This window comes from Dasypus novemcinctus, chromosome 12 (assembly GCF_030445035.2).
Source record: "Dasypus novemcinctus isolate mDasNov1 chromosome 12, mDasNov1.1.hap2, whole genome shotgun sequence".
Taxonomy (NCBI): Eukaryota; Metazoa; Chordata; class Mammalia; order Cingulata; family Dasypodidae; genus Dasypus; species Dasypus novemcinctus.
The window spans coordinates 45,372,780-45,390,819 of record NC_080684.1 but is presented as its reverse complement, the minus strand read 5'-3'; the positions used below and the strand labels follow the sequence as shown (position 1 = coordinate 45,390,819).

The following is an 18,040-nucleotide window of genomic DNA, read 5'->3' as shown; positions in this document are numbered from 1 at the left end:
AGTTCCAACTCTATCCTATACGGGCCTTATCTCCTGTCCTCACACGGGACTAAAGAGTAGATATAGTTATCACTTGAGTTTTTCAGGTAGCTTTTCCCTTACTTTCCCGTGATTTCAGTTATATATTTAAAATGATGTCTGTTATTTTTTCTTTATTAGAGAAGTTGTGGGTTCACAAAACAATCATGCATAAAAAATAGAGAATGCCTCAAGAATTTGCATGTCATCCTTGCACAGGGGCCATGCTAATCTTATCTGTAATAGTTCCAATTTAGTTTATGTGCTGCTGAAGCAAGTACGGATGCCTGTTATTTTTCACCAGTGTTTCTAGTTTTGTGGTAAAAGTGTTTTTCAGGTTACCTAGCTTGCTGCGTTCCCAAAGATGAGAATATACTGCCTTTTTAATATCTCAAAAGTGGGTCCATTTCTCTCCACTTCTGGTATTGCTAGTTCATGCCATCACCCTTACCTGGATTCTTGCAAGAACCTCCTCTGTGGTCTGCCTCCCTCTGCTATACTTTCCTCCAGTTAGCAAGCCTATCTGTGGTCTTAGCCATCACTTTAAAATGTAGTTCTGATCAGGCAACCCCTCTACTTAAAACCCTCTAAAGTTTTCCCACCACCTCAGGATAAAGTCTAAACTGCCAGTAAGATATATAGTCCTCTGTGATCTGAACCAATTTACCCTGTAGTTACAGAGCCAACCACCTCACTAACCACTCCCACTGGGCCTTCCGTTCTGACATCCCTTCTCTTCCCATCCTTTACCCATGATGTTCCCCTTGCCTGACATGCTCTGCTTTGCTCATCTTAACTGGCCAATGGAGTCCTTCTAGTCTTCATTTAAATATCAAATTTCCAAGACCTTTCCTTGATCTTCCCTTCCCACCTCAGAATGGATTTCCAGTCTATCCATGGCATCCTCCACTTACCCCTGGAGTTACCCACTTACTTGCCTGTCTCTGTCTCTAGATAAGAGAGAAACAGCATTCATTATCAAAAAACTTGTATGCATTTTTTACAGAAGGAAGTACAATTAATGTAAAGTTTTAATTATGTTCATACATGAGAGTTTTATCAACCCCCCCCCCCCTTATTTTTTTATATCAGTCTCAATTGCAATAATCACAAACGTGGTAGTGGACAGGGGCACTAAACTTAAGCAACCCTTTATTTTCATAAAGAATCAGTACAGAAACAATAAGTAAGGTCTTTGTTTGAAGAAGTAGCTATTTTAAATTTGCCCTTTCAAACATTTACATATAGCAGATATCAACCCCCAGATTTCTGTATCAAGAATTTTACAAATACAAATTCCTTTTCTCCTTGTATCTAAAGTTATCAATGAATATTTATTGGAAAGAGAAATGGCAAGAGGATACTACTAATTTAAGATATAATAAATTGCTGCCCATAAATTATAAATGCAGAGGTTTGCTTACATTATGGGGATATGTCAATCAATAGCTTATCAGACAAAAATAGAAAAATATAAAACCAATAAGGGTGGTGAAAAGATAGGCTATCATCTAGTAAGGTGAATTTGAGTCATCTCTCTTACTTGTACTGCTGATGATCCTTGGTACTTCTTGTTTTTGCCATGAACCTTTCTGCTAACTTCTCTAGGTTCCGAGAATATTCTGTCTCAATTTCAGCTTTTTTTCGGAAAAAATCTTGCAGGTCCTGAAGAAGCTGAACTCGCATCTCTGTTTGCTGCTCCAGGCATTTTTGTTGTTCCACCAGTTGAGCTCGAATTTCTAAGGAAAAAAGAGAATCCATTTAAGTGATTTCACAAAAATTAATCAGTGTGCTGGTATGTGCAAGATAATAATGAACCCTATTAAACTTAGCTCTGAATTGGACTTTTATTAAGACTGCCATGTCCAGGTTGGGTTGTTAGAAAGGTATCTTTTGAACCTTTGAAAGAATAAGACAGGTTTCAGGTAAGAATGTAATAAATTAGAATAGAAATATGGGTTATGCTTGTATTATCACAAACATGCATGGGATCATGAGGGGAAAAATTAAAGTCTTTCAGATAGCAATTCGTAACGTGACATCTTTGAGTAACTGAGTACATTGTAATCTTTTAAAACAGTTTTTTACCTAAACTATTCCTCTTGAGTTTGAATGGCAAAGAAATAAACATGACTTCTTCCAGACTTCTAAACCACTGCACAAATTCCCTGTTGGCATATACAGAGACTGACATCTGGTAATTTTTATTTGGTGCATAAATTCCTATTTTGCAAAATACAGCTTCAGGGTTTATAATGATGCTGAGCCTTAAAATAACCTCTATTTCCAAATAATCCATTCATACTAGGACAATCCCAAGATTCCACTTTATTATTTTGTTCACAATATCAAGGCCTCTTCACTTGGCCTTCACTTTTTACACATTGTTCAAACTAACAGCCTTATCGACACACGTAATCCTGAAAGAATCATTTGATACTTTTAATACGCTGGGAAAGTGAAGGTGAGTCAGTTAGGATTCAGAAAAGCACAAAAGCAAAAATGTGTCATGCAAAAATATTTGTAAATGATTGTAACAATAAAATGTGCTTTGGAAAGTGTGATACGGTATCTATTAACTACCGACTTGTTTTTGTTCTAAGACCCAGAGCTAACTTCCAAAGACAAGAATATTTAGTGGAAAACTTTGTCTTTCCCAAGGTCAGTGCATATTCCCTAATAGTTGGGGCTAAATGAATTTCAGTGGAGTTAGTAGAAAGCAACAGCCACCTTCTCAATTTCTTCCTATTATTACTTTTCAACTGAGAAGCACTGAGCTGACAGATATGCGTAAACATGACCATGTTTAATAGAGTTCCTCAGCAGTACAGCAGTCAAGTTCTTAACGGGGATTAGGAAAGCTGCCCAAATTAATGATAGCTAATAACCCATTCCTTACTATTCTACACCCTACTGAGTTAAGTAGTAGTAGTATCCCCATTTTACAAAGAAGAAACTGAGGTTTAAGGAGATTAAACCCACCACATGGGAGGTCCGCGGTTCAAATCCCCGGCCTCCTTGACCCGTGTGGAGCTGGCCCACGCCCAGTGCTGATGCGCGCAAGGAGTGCCGTGCCACGCAGGGGTGTCCCCCGCGTAGGGGAGCCCCACGCTCAAGGAGTGCGCCCCGTAAGGAGAGCCGCCCAGAGCGAAAGAAAGTGCAGCCTGCCCAGGAATGGTGCCGCACACACGGAGAGCTGACATAAGGTGATGCAACAAAAAGAAAACACAGATTCCTGTGCCGCTAACAACAACAGAAGCAGACAAAGAACACGCAGCAAATAGACACAAAGAACAGACAACCGGGGGGGGGGGGAGGGGAGAGAAATAAATAAATAAATAAATCTAAGGGGATTAAATAGTTCATCTATGAACCCCAGCTAGTAAGCGGCACACCTGGGAGCTCTAAGGCAGGTCTGTCGGTCTGAGTATTTGCTCATTTCCTTCCTTCCATCCATCCAACATTTCTTGAGCATCCACAGGGTGCCAGGCTTATGTTCAGCAAAAAAGTTATAATAACAACTGAAACAAGGCCTGTGATCTCAATAAGGTCACCCTTCAGGCAACACTGTTTTGTGGGGGATGATAGGGAAGGGTTTCTCAACATCCTCTCCTGGTTTCTCCAGCTCTAGATGGGAGATCCTTTAAATCTCATAGAAGTGTGGAGAACACCAGAGCGAACACATTATTATAGGCGTCTAACTTCCATGAACAGCAACTGGTTTTTAGTCAATCAAAGTAAGTGTTTTTCAATACAGCATTATAATCAGCATGTCTGCCAAACTCTTTCCCCCAAAAATACAGAGCTATTTTTGTTTCATAAAGAAGAAAAAAAATCAAAGGTGGGGGTATTTCTCATTCAGGGATTCCAGTAAGTTTTTTAAGATAAAGTAATTTTAGTACATCTTACTGCGCTAGAGAAAACAAACCAATTATTTTAGGCTGTCAACTGGTTTTATCTCTAAAAAAAAAAAGCTGCCTTAGAAATAAGTAAAAAAGAATAGTGGCCAAGAGCATGCGCACCAGGATGTTTCCTTACTACTCTTACTAGAGGTGTACAAAACTTATATGGCTTTCTTCTTGGATCTCAATTTTAAATATTCTCTTGCTTGCTTCAATTAGGGTTTTAAAATCAAGAAGTAGGAAGTTCTGAAAAGGATTGTATTTAAACAATTAAAGTCTCACCCTCATTTTAGGGGGATAACTGTCACTTCACATTATCTGTAATTCTGCAATCAAAATAGGACTTCTGCAGCATTTTCAAAAATAGTGAAAATGTGGAGGGACAAAATGATAGCATCATTGTCATTATATGAAATGTGCTCTAAAGAGTGGAGGAGAATCAATCACCTCCTTAACTGAGAGAAATTTAGGAAAATTTTTTAAAAAGATCCTCAGAAAAGAATCAAGAGAAAAGAACTACCGTTATAAATGTCTTCATTAGAAAGGGAAAACATTTAAGTTCTTTACATCACTCCAGAGCCACAAGGCAGCGTGAGACAGGATATCACCTGCCCTCCTCCACAGGTTGGGAGGTTTATTAATAGAACTTCATTGCCTTTGAGCTAATCTTATATGGACACCAAAAAATTTAAAGGACTATTAAATAAATGAATAAACGAGTAAAATGAAAGCTGCACTGAGTCCCAACTGTGTGAATCTTGCAATGGGGCTGCTGACTGTCATGATGGATACTCAGTCAGTAGGGCTGGCACTGGTGAAACAGAATCAAGGGGTGATTTCTAGAAAACACTGAGCCTTATTTTGTAGAAGGGACTTCAGCTTATCTCCACCTCCAGTTTCTTTAAGGACAGCCTTAACAGTCTTTTCTATTAACTTTCTTAGGTAAATATTGACCTACATCATTTCTACCCCCAAACTCTGGGTTCATTTTACTTTAGTTGAACAAACAATTATTGAGCTCCTACTTTGTGTTAGGCAGGACCATAGAAATTGGGATACAAAGACTGTAAGACACAGCCCCTTTGGTAGGGAAGACAAAATCCTAAACGGATAATGCTAATAAACTGTGTTCAGTACTGTAATAGAAGAACACACCAGGAAGCTATAGTAAGAGGAGAGGGAACTGACCCAGAAAGTGGGGTAGCTTCTTGGAGGACATAATACACTGAAGGACGAATAGATTACAAGATATACAGCTGCAACCATCAAGAAAGTAAAAAGACAACTCAGAGAATAGAAGAAAACATTTGAAAATCATATAGCTGATAAGGGACTTATATCTAGAATATATAAAGAGCTCTTACAACTCAATAATAAAAAAACAATAACTCATTTTATAATTGAGCCAAAGGCTTGAACAGACATTTCTCCAAAGAAGATACATAAGTAGCAAATAAGCATATGAAAAGATGCTCAACATTATTACCAGGGAAATGCAAATCAAAACCATAATAAGATACTACTTCATACCACTTGGATGGCTGTAATGAAAAGTCAGCTAATAATAAGTATTGGTGAGGATGTAGAGTGATTGGATTCCACATACACTGCTGGTGGGAATGTAAAACAGGACAGCCACATTGAAAAATAGTTTGGCAGTTTCTCAAAAGGTTAAACATAGAATTACCATATGACCCTATAATTCCTCTCCTAGGTATATACCCAAGAGGAATGAGAACATACATCTATGCAAAAATGTGTACATGAATGCTCAGAGCAGCATTATTCATGATAACCAAAAGATAGAAACAATTCACATGTCCGTCAACTGATGAACATATAAACAAAAAGTGGTGCATCCATACTGTGAAATATTATTCAACAATAACAGGGATAAAAGAAGTACTAATATTTGCTACGTTATGGATGAGGCTTAAACACATTAGGCTAAGTGTAAGAAGCCAGTTACAAAAGAACACACTGTATAATTCCATTCATATGAAATGTCCAGGACAGACAAATCTATAGCAGAAAGTAGTTTAGTGGATGCCTAGAGCTGGGGGACTGTTAAAAAATAGAGGGTTTCTTTTGGGGGTGATGAAAATGTTCTAAAATTGATTTTGGTGATAGTTACAAAACTCTCTGTGAATATACTAAAAACCATTGGATTATATACTTTAAATGGGTGAATTGCATGGAATGTTAATTACAGCACAATACAGTGAATATAAAAAAGGTATACAGGTATATCACAATTTCATTAAATTTCAGTTGTTGAGACATTTCTGATGATGATAACAATAATAACAAAATAATTCTTCACATTTCCATGCATAGTACTTATAGCAGTTTGATATGGTTATGAATTCCAAAAATAGATATTGGATTATGTTTGTACTTTGGTCTGTACCAGGGCATGAGTAAGTTATGATTAGGGCTTTGATTGGCCCACGTCACTAGGGCATTGAGTCCCTACCCCTTGGTGGATAATAGGCATGGCAAAGGGCACACTTGAGGGTTTTGATGTTGGCGTTTGATGCTGAAGCTTTAAGGTGGAGCCAGGAGAAGAACACAGAGGAATAGAGATGGCTCCTTAGACACAGCAGAAACCCCAGGGAGAAAGAGAGAGCCATTTGCATGATACCCTACAGCTGACCTTGTGGAGAGAGGAAAAGTCTAGAGAGCCTCATAATCTACAGCTGACCTTGTGGAGAAAACTGAGGAGCTGAGCCCAAAGGAACCCAGGAAGCCTGAACCCCTGCAGACATTGGCAGCCATCTTGCTCCAACACGTGAAAATAGACTTTGGTGAGGGAAGTAACTTACGCTTTATGGCCTGGTATCTGTAAGCTCCTACCCCAAATAAATACCCTTTATAAAAACCAACCAATTTCTGGTATTTTGTATCAGCACCCCTTTGGATGACTATTACAGTACTTTTTAGTAGTTTATCAATTTAGACAACATACAGGCAACTTTAAAATATCTGCATTAAGATGTCTCCTGCTTCAATATTTTTATTTTGCCCTAAATTTATCTGTAAGGCAGAAAAGTACATTTACCTACTGGCTGGCATCATCTGTATAGCTTAATTTGTTACATTTTCAAACGATATGGAAAAGATTTAGGAGGTCTTATCATTATGACTCCAAGATAACTGCATAGAACAGAGTAACCTCTTTAGACAGAAAAAAAATGCAATCTTTAAGGAGGCTCTAAGCAGTCAACACTCAAATCTCAGGTCAGGACCTACTAAATAATCATAATGTCTGTTAGAATGGGGACTAAAATATATTGTTTTTTAAATAACTATTATTTCATTTCTCTCTTACCAGTGTATCACCACAGAATGAATCAACATCAGTTATACAACAACAAAATGCACAAGCACAAAAAAAGTGTGCTTTCAAACTACTGCAAATAATTTCTTACACAGGATGGAAATGGTTTGCCTAAGCTAATAAAGTTATGCAGAATAAAATTTACCAAAAAAAAAAAAATGTAATTGTCTAGAAAAAGAGGAAACAGAGGCATTGCTTCTATTGCTATGATAATGGGAAGTCCTACTTTAAAAATAAATTTCTGTGAGATCACAGACTGACACAAATTTCATGGAAAGTGTGAATCAAAACTGGATTGTTTCTCTAATATCTTACTGAATGGTCTGGACTAGGGCATTAACTTGATATACTGGGTGTAACACTCATGACCATCTACAAATAATACAAGAAAATTTCTAACGCATCACAAACCATCTCAAATATTTCACATTCTCATTTCATTAGATACTTACTATGATGTCAAAAGAGTGTAAGGATTTATCAGTCCCTCTCCCCAAGTATATAAGGAATTTTCCCCTAAAGATAGGTGAGAACTACTGGAATGTTTTTATGAGAACAACCCAATGAGACTATACCTGGTTCCATCAATTGCTGACATGCTAATTGCTCATGTGAATATTTATACATCTTGGTACCTACTGATTAAATACCCAAGTATATACATACTTTTATGAAATATGCTTTGTAGGCTAGAAATTTGGAGTTTAAAAATCCATAAAAGTGAGCTTTGATATCTTAGTGAATGGACTAGGTAAGCAAAGGTCATTTGTCTACTTTATAAGAAATGTGAAGCCAAGACTTATGTTGCTCTTAAACTCTGCACAGAAATCAGCTTGGCATTGGGGGAACCTAAGTTGGAGTTACAGTGTCGCCCACTACAAATCACATGACATGGGGTAAGTCACTTAAGCCCTCAAAACTTCATCTGTGTAGAATAATAATTCCCACCTCATAAGACTGTAGTGAGAATTAAATGAGATAAGTGAAAAGCATACTGTATTCTGTAGACCACTATGAAACAGATGGAGATGTTATTACTAGTACCAGCAGGATTTCATTTAAAAATATTTACTGAATATTTCCTCATGCCACCTTCCTTACTAGAAGTTATGAAAAACAGACTGAAATTCATGAGTCCCTTCCTCAGTGAGAAGAGAGACAGTGCAAAGACATACTGAGAACCACCGACCTTCAGTGTCTCAATGTAGGAGTGTGTGGGGAGGAAGTCTTATGAGGCAAGCACTAAGCGGGTGATCATGAGGCTGACTTACTGGAAGTTTACTGGCAAACACACAGAGAAAGGGCATGCTAAGCTGAAGAACGGGTATATGCATGAGTGAGGAAAGGACAAGTTTGTAACAAGTGCTTCTCTGCTGCTGAAGCCTGAACCCTGGATGGGTATGGTGTCTAATCATGGACTGTGTTAGAAAGGCACCATGTATCAGGCTAAGGAGTAAAGATTTAACCTCATGGGCCATAATTTCCCAAACTGACTTATGATAAGGACCACCTGGGACATGTAGTAGAAATACGGAGGTCCAGGTCCCTTGCCTGGATATTTTAGTGCTGTTGATCCGACAGGACCTGGAATGGAGTATTTTTATTAAGTCCCAGCTGATTTTTTTCACCAGGAAACTTTGGGAAACACCAGTTAGGAAAAACTGAATGATTCTGAGTGAAGAATATCTAATCAGATTTACATATATAGAACACTACACCCAACAAAAACAGAATACATATTCTTTTTGAGAGTATATGGGTCATTCTTCAGGATAGGCCATATATTGGGTCACAAAACAAAACAAGTCTCAATACATTAAAAAATACTGAAATTATACAACGTATATTTTCCCAAACAGAATGAAATTAGAAATTAATAACACAGAGAGAAAGGAAATATTCAGAAGTATGTGGAAATTAAACAGCATACTCTTCAATAACCAATATGTTAAAGAAGAAATCACAAGAGAAATTAGGAAATATCTTGAGGTGAATGACAATGTAAATACAACATACCAAAACTTTCAGGATGCAGCAAAGGCAGTGCTGAGAGGGAAATTCATAGCTCTAAATTCTTATATTAGAAGAGAAGTAAGGCCTCAAATCAGAGACTTAACCCCATACCTGGAAGAACTAGAGAAAAAAAAGAATAAACTAAACATAAAACAAGGAGAAGAAGGAGATAACAAAGATTAGAGTGGAGATAAATGAAAAATAAAACAAACAAAAAAACAGAGCCAAAATTGGTTCTTTGAAAGGTGAATAAAATTGACAAAGCTTTAGCTAGATTGACAAAGTTAAAAAGAGAGAGGATACAAGTAACTAAATGAGAAATGAAAAGAAGGACATTACTACTGACCCTGCTGAAATAAAAAGTACTATAGGTGGATACTATGAACAACTGTAGGCCAATAAATTAGAAAACCTAGAGGAAATAGACAGATTCTTGGAAATGCAAAAATCACCTACTTTGACTTAAGAGGAAAAAAAGATCTCAACAAACCAATAACTAGCAAAGAGATTGAATCAGTAATCAAAAACTTCCCAACAGGGAAGCAGATGTGGCTCAAGTGACTGGGCTCCTATCTACCATATAGGAGGTCCCAGGTTCTCCATACCTGGGGCATCCGGGTGAAGGCAAGCTGGCCCGTACAGTGAGTTGGCCAAGCAGAGAGCTGGCCCATGTGGAGTGCTGGCCCACATGGCGCGCTGACCTGCGGGGCATGCTGGCCTGTGCAGGAGTGCTGGCTTGCATGGAAAGTTGGCACAGCCAGATGATGCAACAAAAAGAGACATAGAGGAAAGACAATAAGAGACAGAGCAGACCAGGGAGCTGAGGAGGCGTAAGAGATTGAGCACCTCTCTCCCACTCTGGAAGGTCCCAAGATCAGTTCCCAGTGCTGCCTAAAGAGAAGACAAGCAGACACAGAACACACAGCAAACGGACACAGAGAGCAGACAGTGGGAGAAAACAACAAGGGGGGTGGGGGATGGAGGTGTAATAAATAAATAAATAAATCTTTTAAAAAAAACAAACCTCCCAACAAAGAAAAGCAGAGGACCAGATGGCTTCATTAGGGAACTCTACCAAAAAGACTTAACTTCAATTCTGTTCAAACTCTTCAAAAAAATCTAAGAGCAGGGAACACTCCCTAATTCATTCAATGAGGCCAACATCACCCTCATACCAAAGACAGATAAACACACCATCAGAAAAAAAAACTAGAGACCAATATCTCCTCAACAAAATATTAGCAAACCAAATCTAACAGCATATTAAAAGAATTATATGCCATGATCAAGAGGGATTTATCTTTGGTATGCAAGGTGGGTTCAACATAAGAAAATCAATTAATGTAATAAAGGACAATAACAGAATGAAGGATAAAAAACACACATGATAATCTCAATTGGCGCAAAAAAGGCATTGACAAAATCCAGGACCCCTTCTTGATAAAAACACTTAGAAAACTAGGATTAGAAGGAAACTTCCTCAACATAATAAAGGGCACATATGGGAGGAGTGGGTGGTGGGTGGAGAGTGGGGTATATGGGAACCTCTTATGTTTTTAAATGTAACATTTTGTGTGATCTACGTATCTTTTTTTTAAAAAGATAATAAAAGTAAAAACAAAAAAAAGCCCATAGCTAACATCCTACCTGTTGAAAGCTTTCCCTTTAAGATCTGGAACAAAACCAGGATTGCCCCTTGTCCCCACTGTTATTCAAAATTGTGCTGGAAGTTCTTGTTGGAGCAATTAAGCAAGCAGAAGAGATAAAAAGCCCCCAAATTTGAAGAGAAATTGTAAAACTTCTCCTATTTCCGGGTGATATGATCCCATATACAGAAAATCCTGGAAAATCTACAACTAAGCACCTAGAGCTAATTAATAAATTCAGCAAAGTGGTAGGATACAAGATCAACACCCCAACAACTAAGTAGTGTTTCTATACATAAGCAATGAACAATTGGAAAAAGAAATCAAGGAAAAATTGCACTTACAATAGCAATTGAAAGAATCAAATATATAGGAATAAATCTAACCAAGGATATATAGGACTTGTACACAGAAAACTATAAAACATTGCAAAAAGAAATAAATGAGACCAAAATAAATGGAAGGGCTTTCTGAGTTCATGGATTGTAAGACAAGACTAAATATTGTTCATATGTCAATGAGACCCAAAGCAATTTATAAATTCAAGAGAATCTCAATAAAAATTCCACCAACCTTCTTTGCACAAATGGAAAAGCCAATCATCAAATTTATATGGAAGGGCAAGGAGCCCTGAGTAGCTAAAGTTATCTTGAAAGAGAAGAAGGTAGTTGGAGGACTCATACTTCCCAATCTTAAAACTTAAGAAACTTGGCCTGGTAATATATCAGTTTGGTGCAAAAGTAACAGTGGTTTTGCATTGTTGAAATTTGCCATTTGATATTGGAATACATTCTCAAATAAATGTGGTTATGTCATACATCATTTTAATGTGCATTTCTTGATTTATGTTTTTTGTTAATGACTTATTACTTGCTGTTTATTTTATATTTATTTTAGACTATGGAAACGATGTTAGACAAAAAGCAAATTCCGAGTGATTTTCTTATTTGAGTTAAAAACAGGTCATAAAGCAGTGAAGACAACTTGCAACATCACAATGCATTTGGCCCAGGAACTGTTAATGAAAGTACAGTGAGTGCAGTGGAGGTTCAATAAGTTTTACAAAGGAGAGGAGAGCCTTGAAGATGAGGTGCATAGTGGTGGGCCATAAAAGTTAACAATGACCAATTGAGAGCAATCATCAGAGCTGATCCTCTTACAACTGCAGGAGAAGTTGCCAAAGAACTCAACATTGACCATTTCACAGTCGTTCGGCATTTGAAGCAAGTTGGAAAGGTGAAAAATCTCAGTAAGTGGGTGCCTCATGAGCTGACCAAAAATAAAAAAAATATTGCCATTTTGAAGTGTCATCTTCTCTTATTCTACGCAACTACAATGAACCATTTCTCGAATGGATTGTGACATGCAACAAAAAGTGGATTTTATACAACAACCAGTTGGACTGAGAAGAAGCTCCAAGGTACTTCCCAAAGCCAAATTTGCACCAAAAAAAAGGTCATGGTCACTGTTTGGTCGTCTGCTGCTGATCTGATCCACTACAGCTTTTTGGATCCCAGTGAAACCATTATATCTGAGAAATATCCTAGTAAATCGATGAGATGCACTGAAAATTGCAACACCTGCAGTAGGCATTGGTCAACAGAAAGGGCCCAATTCTTCTCCATGACAATGCATGACTGCATGTTGCACAACCAACACTTCAAAGTTGAATGAATTTGGCTACAAAGTTTTGACTCATCTGCCATATTCACCAGACCCCTCGCCAACTGACTACCACTTCTTCAAGCATCTTGACAACTTTTTGCAGGGAAAACACTTTCACAACCAGCAGGATGCAGAAAATGTTTTCCAAGAGTTTGTCGAATCCTGAAGCATGAATATTTATGCTACAGGAATAAGCAGACTTATTTCCTGTTGGCAAAAATGTATTGATTGTAATGGTTCCTATTTTGATTAATATAGATGTGTTTGAACCTAGTTATAATGATTTAAAATTCATGATCTGAAACTGCAATTCCTTTTGCACCAACCTAAAAGATTGCATAGGAGTTACCTCCTGAGAGCCTCCTTATTGCTCAAATGTGGCCCTTCTAACCCAAACTCAACATATAAATGTACTATCTTCCCCCAGTAGGTACATGACTTCCAGGGATGAGCCTCCTGTGCACTGAGGGATTATTACCAAGCACCAACTAGTAATGCAACTGGAAAAAGATCTTGACCAAAAGGGAGAAAGGGAAAAGACAAATGAGTTTATATGGCTAAGAGATTTCAAAGTGAGTCAGAAGGTCATTCTAGAAATTACGCTTATGCAAGTCTCAACAGGATCTCACAGTCTGCCACAGTAAACAGTGCCTCAAGCAGGGGAGCTCCTGGAGGCTATAGAGACATCAAGACACTAAGGACAGGGCAGACAACCCCAGGAAATGAACACCCTGTCAGTGGGGCCTTAATTTGCAATATATGATCACCTATCTCCCCAATGTACCAGAGTTAGACTCATCTGTAATTTCTCTACACATGGCTCTTCTACACTTTTTATTTGAACTTGTAATTAGCATTAAACTTATTAAATAAATGTCCCAGATACGTAAATCATTGGGCTGTTCATATGCCTGGTGAGCCCTGAATCTCAGCAGAGCTGAAGCCAACACCTACTCTCCAGTTCATCAGACTCACCCAGGACAACTATAAAAGGATGATGATGGACAACGCCCATCCCAAGAAGCAGAGAGTATCTGCAACTGCAAGCAAGACAGTTCCATCCATCTGCCCCATGGGATCTAAGTTTCCTCTCAATCAGAAGCAGCGTGGGCATCACACCCCCAAATCCTCAAGACTGAGGAATAAATGAACATTAGGGGGGAATGCAACTATGGACCAAGGTAAAATTATTATTCTAGTAATGGAAGAACTTGTAACATTGATATAAAGACACTGGTCACCAGAGGTTTTGAGGAAAGGCAGTGGGAAGAATAGGTGTACCATGGAGCATTTTTGAAATAGTGGAATTGTACTGCATGATATTGCAATGATGGATACAGGCCATTAAACATTTTCTCAAAACCTATAAAATTGTGCGGTACAAAGTATAACCCATAATGTAAACTACAGACCATGGTTAGCAGCAATGCTTCAATATGTGTTCATTAATTATAACAAATGCACCACACTAATGAAAGATGTTGTTAATGGGGGACAGTGTGGGAGGGGGAAGCAGTAGGGTATATGAGAATCCCCTATATTTTCGATGTAACATTTATGCAATCTAAAGCTCCTTAAGAAATAAAAAAAATTAAAAAACAAAACAAAACTATATTTGTGATAAAATTATATAGATCTTAATGCACATACATCTAAATGAGTCCAAGTAAAAGTGAGGAAATCCAAATAAGATCAACAGATTTTATTAATATCAGTATCTTGGTTGTTAGAGTTTTGCAAAATGTGAGCATTGGGGGGAAATGGGGAAAAGTATAGCATATTTATCTCTTACTTCTTATAACTACATTTATCTCAATAAAAATTTCAATTAAAAGTAAAAAAAATTATTACAAAGCTATAATAATCATAACTGCAAGGTATTGGCCCAAGGACAGACATACAAATCAATGGAATAGAACTGAGAGCTCAGAAATCAACCCTCATGTTTATAGCCAAATGATTTTTGACAAGGGACAAAGACTGCTCAATTTGGAAAGAACAGTGTCTTGAATAAATGGTGCTGGGAACTCTTGATCTCCATTTGCAAAAAAAAAAGGAGGACCTCTAATTCACACCATATACAGAAGTCAATTCAAAGTGAATCAAAGACCTAATGTAAGAGCCAGAACTATCAATCTCCTAGGAAAAAACGTAGGGAAGCATCTTTAGGACATTTAAAAAAAATGTCCTGAAGAAAAAAACAGATAAATGGGACCTCATCAAAATGAAAAACTGGGAAGCAGATATGGCTCATGCAATTGGGTGCCTGCCTACCATATGGGAAGTCTCAGGTTCGGTTCCCAGTGCCACCCAGAGAAGACGAGTAAGACAGCAAGCTCATGTGATGGGCTGGCACGGCAAGCTGTTGCAACTGATGCAACAAAGAGACACAACAAGCAGGGAGTGGAGGTGCTTAAGTCATTGGGAACCTCACTGCCACATGGAAGGTCTTAGGTTTGGTTCCTGGTGCCTCCTAAAAAAAAGACAAGCACACAACACGCAGACACAGAGAGCACAGCAAATACAAACAGGAGACGGTAGGGTGAAATAAACAAACAAACAAACAAACAAACAAATAAATAAATCTTTTTTAAAAACCTGACAGTGCTATCTATAAAAAAGAAATGAAAAACTTTTGTTCCTGAGAGGACTTTATTATAGTAAAATGACAACCTACAAAATGGGAAAAATATTTGGAGAGCAAATATCCAATAAAGGTTTAATATCTATAAAATATAAAGAAATCCTTCACCTTAATAAAAAGATAAACAATCCAATTTCAAAATAGGTAAAAAAATAGACATCCCTCCAAAGAATATATATACAAATGTCTGGAAAACACGTGAAAAAATGCTCAACATCATTAGCCAACAGGGAAGCACAAGCCAAAACCACAAAGAAATCATTTCACACCCATTAGAATGGCTGCTATTTTAAAAAACAGAAAAAAAAAAAACAAGTGTTGGTGGTAAGAATGTAGAGAAATAAGAAAATTCATTTGTTGCTGAAGGCAATTTAAAATGCTGCAGGTGCTGTGGAAGACAGTTAGGCAGTTTCTCAGAAAACTAAGGATTAAACTACCATATGACTTGCTATCCCACTACTTACTATATACTGAAAAGAATTAAAAGCAGGGACTCAAACAGATATTTGCACCCTGATATTCACAGCAGCTACGTCAACCCAAGTGTCAACAATCGATGAATGGATAAATAAAATGTGGTATATACATACACTGGAATATTATCAGCTATAAAAAAGAATGAAGTCCTGAAACATGCAACAACATGGAAGAACCTTGAAGACATCATGTAGAGTGAATTATGCCAGACACAAAAGGACAAATGTCATGTGACCTCATTGTTTTGAAACAATTAAAACAATTAGAATAAGCAAACTCATAGATTCAGAATCTAGAATATAGGTTATGGGGTAGGGAATGGGGGGTGAGGATAGAGAATGGGAAGTTAAGGATTAAAATGTATGGGGTTCCTCTTTGGAATGGTGGAAATGTTTTGGTAATGGATAGTGGTGACAGTAGCACAACATTGTGAACACAATTAATAGCACTGAAATATATATCTGAAAGTGATTAAAGAGGAAAATATTAGATTATATATATGGTAACAGAATAAAACTTTTTAAAAAATCCATGGAACTACGATACACAAACAGTGAACCCTAAGTCAAACTGATATTAACAGCAAAAGTATAAAAATGTGCTTTTATCAGTTATAACAAATGTCCCACACCAATGCAAGTTGTTGTTGGTGGGGTGGGGTATAGAAATCCTGTATTTATGCCTGAAAACCTACAACTTGTCTAATAAAGAGAAAATACACACAAGATTTCAAAGTAGTCATAAAAAAGAATGAAAAATACCTCATAAACATTTTAAAAATTGATTACATATTGAAAATTTTTAAAAATTGGATTTACTAGATCAAATAAGAGATATTAAAATTGATTTCAACTATTCATCTGTTTTTTATTTCTCAAATGTGATTACCAAAACATTTAAAATTACATGTGTGGCTCATATTTTGGACAGCACTACTCTAGAGTGTGAGTGAATTGCGCAACTAAGTCTTTCATAATTGTAATCCGGAATGTGGGGTTCCCATCAGAATAGGTCTTGGAGGAGTTGGCAGGCTTGGTCAGAAGACAAGATTTCTGCACGGGCAAATATGGATACAGAGTATCAAAAAGAGGTTCTAGTTAGAAGAGATGGGACCTTTGAGGAGTAACCATCTCGTTGCAACTCATGTTTCCTCAATTGCAAAATGGCTGCTACTAGTAACTGCCATGCTACCCTGACAAAGACAATGGAAGGCTCCAATGGGATGATATATGAATAAGTTTTCTCATGGTGCAAAACACTGTATTGGCCAATTCTCATAAAAAAGTAATGACAAAAGAGAAATGCAAGTTCTAGATTTGATGGTATAGACGACACAGACTAAATGATTTTCAGGAAAGCAAAGACCATGGTAAACTGGGGTCATGCTGGGACAGATTCAGTGGTGGTTGGCCCTGTCCCATATTTAAAGGATATGTACGATTTGGAAGGCTGTGCAAATTCTAGTACTGGAAATGCAGTTCTTTAAATAAACTCCAAATGTTGTTCCTGGTACTCTGGCCCAGAAGAGTTAGGTTCTGAAGACGGAAGTTTAAGGTGGCTGGATCAAGGTAAAGATGACTTCCTAAGGTCTTTTCCTACTTTAGAAATATTACACCACCACTAATTTAAGCAAACCAAACAGCACTGCCGACATATATGAAATCAGGTTACTTCCATTCTAAGCTCAAGCAATTGACTCTTTTTTTTTAAGATTTATTTAATTTATTTCTCTCCCCTTCCCCCCCCCCTCCCCTGGTTGTCTGTTCTCTGTGTCCATTTGCTGCATGTTCTTTGCCCGCTTCTGTTGTTGTCAGTGGCACAGAAATCTGTGTTTCTTTTTGTTGCGTCATCTTGCTGCGTCAGCTCTCCGTGTGTGAGGCACCATTCCTGGGCAGGCCGCACTTTCTTTCGTGCTAGGAGGCTCTCCTTAACAGGGTGCACTCCTTGCGCGTGGGGCTCCCCTAAGCGGGGACACCCCTGCGTGGCAGGGCACTCCTTGCGCTTATCAGCACTGCACGAGGGCCAGCTCCACACGGGACAAGGAGGCCCGGGGTTTGAACCGCGGACCTCCCATGTGGTAGACGGACGCCCTAACCACTGGGCCAAATCCGCTTCCCAAGCAATTGACTCTTCGACTCTAGAGATGGTTAGTCTATTTGGAGGGTAGAGTAATGACAAAATTCTAGCCAGAAAGCACCTTTTGATTAAATAAGGGAAGAAGCTTTCCTCTTTTAGCCTAGTCAAACTTCATTGTTCCTGGTGAAAAAGTAAAGTCAATTTCACAAAATTTCTGACACTTACTGAATCCGTTTCTGTATTTAAGTTTTCATTATAA

General features: G+C 37.8%; 1 protein-coding gene and 1 non-coding gene across 3 annotated transcripts in view; both read right to left on the bottom strand.

Moving 5' to 3' along the window:
- Nucleotides 1-18,040, bottom strand: part of SRGAP1 (SLIT-ROBO Rho GTPase activating protein 1) — a 309,052-nt gene that overhangs the window by 150,685 nt on the left and 140,327 nt on the right. For both annotated transcript variants that reach the window (XM_004465049.5, XM_004465050.5), the window contains exon 2: nucleotides 1,562-1,757. In XM_004465049.5, the coding sequence (XP_004465106.1) occupies nucleotides 1,562-1,757 (196 nt within the window). The remainder of the gene's footprint in view (nucleotides 1-1,561; nucleotides 1,758-18,040) is intronic.
- LOC111765717 (U6 spliceosomal RNA) lies at nucleotides 193-299 on the bottom strand. Its single transcript, XR_002797985.1, has one exon. It is a non-coding gene; the product is annotated as a U6 spliceosomal RNA (small nuclear RNA).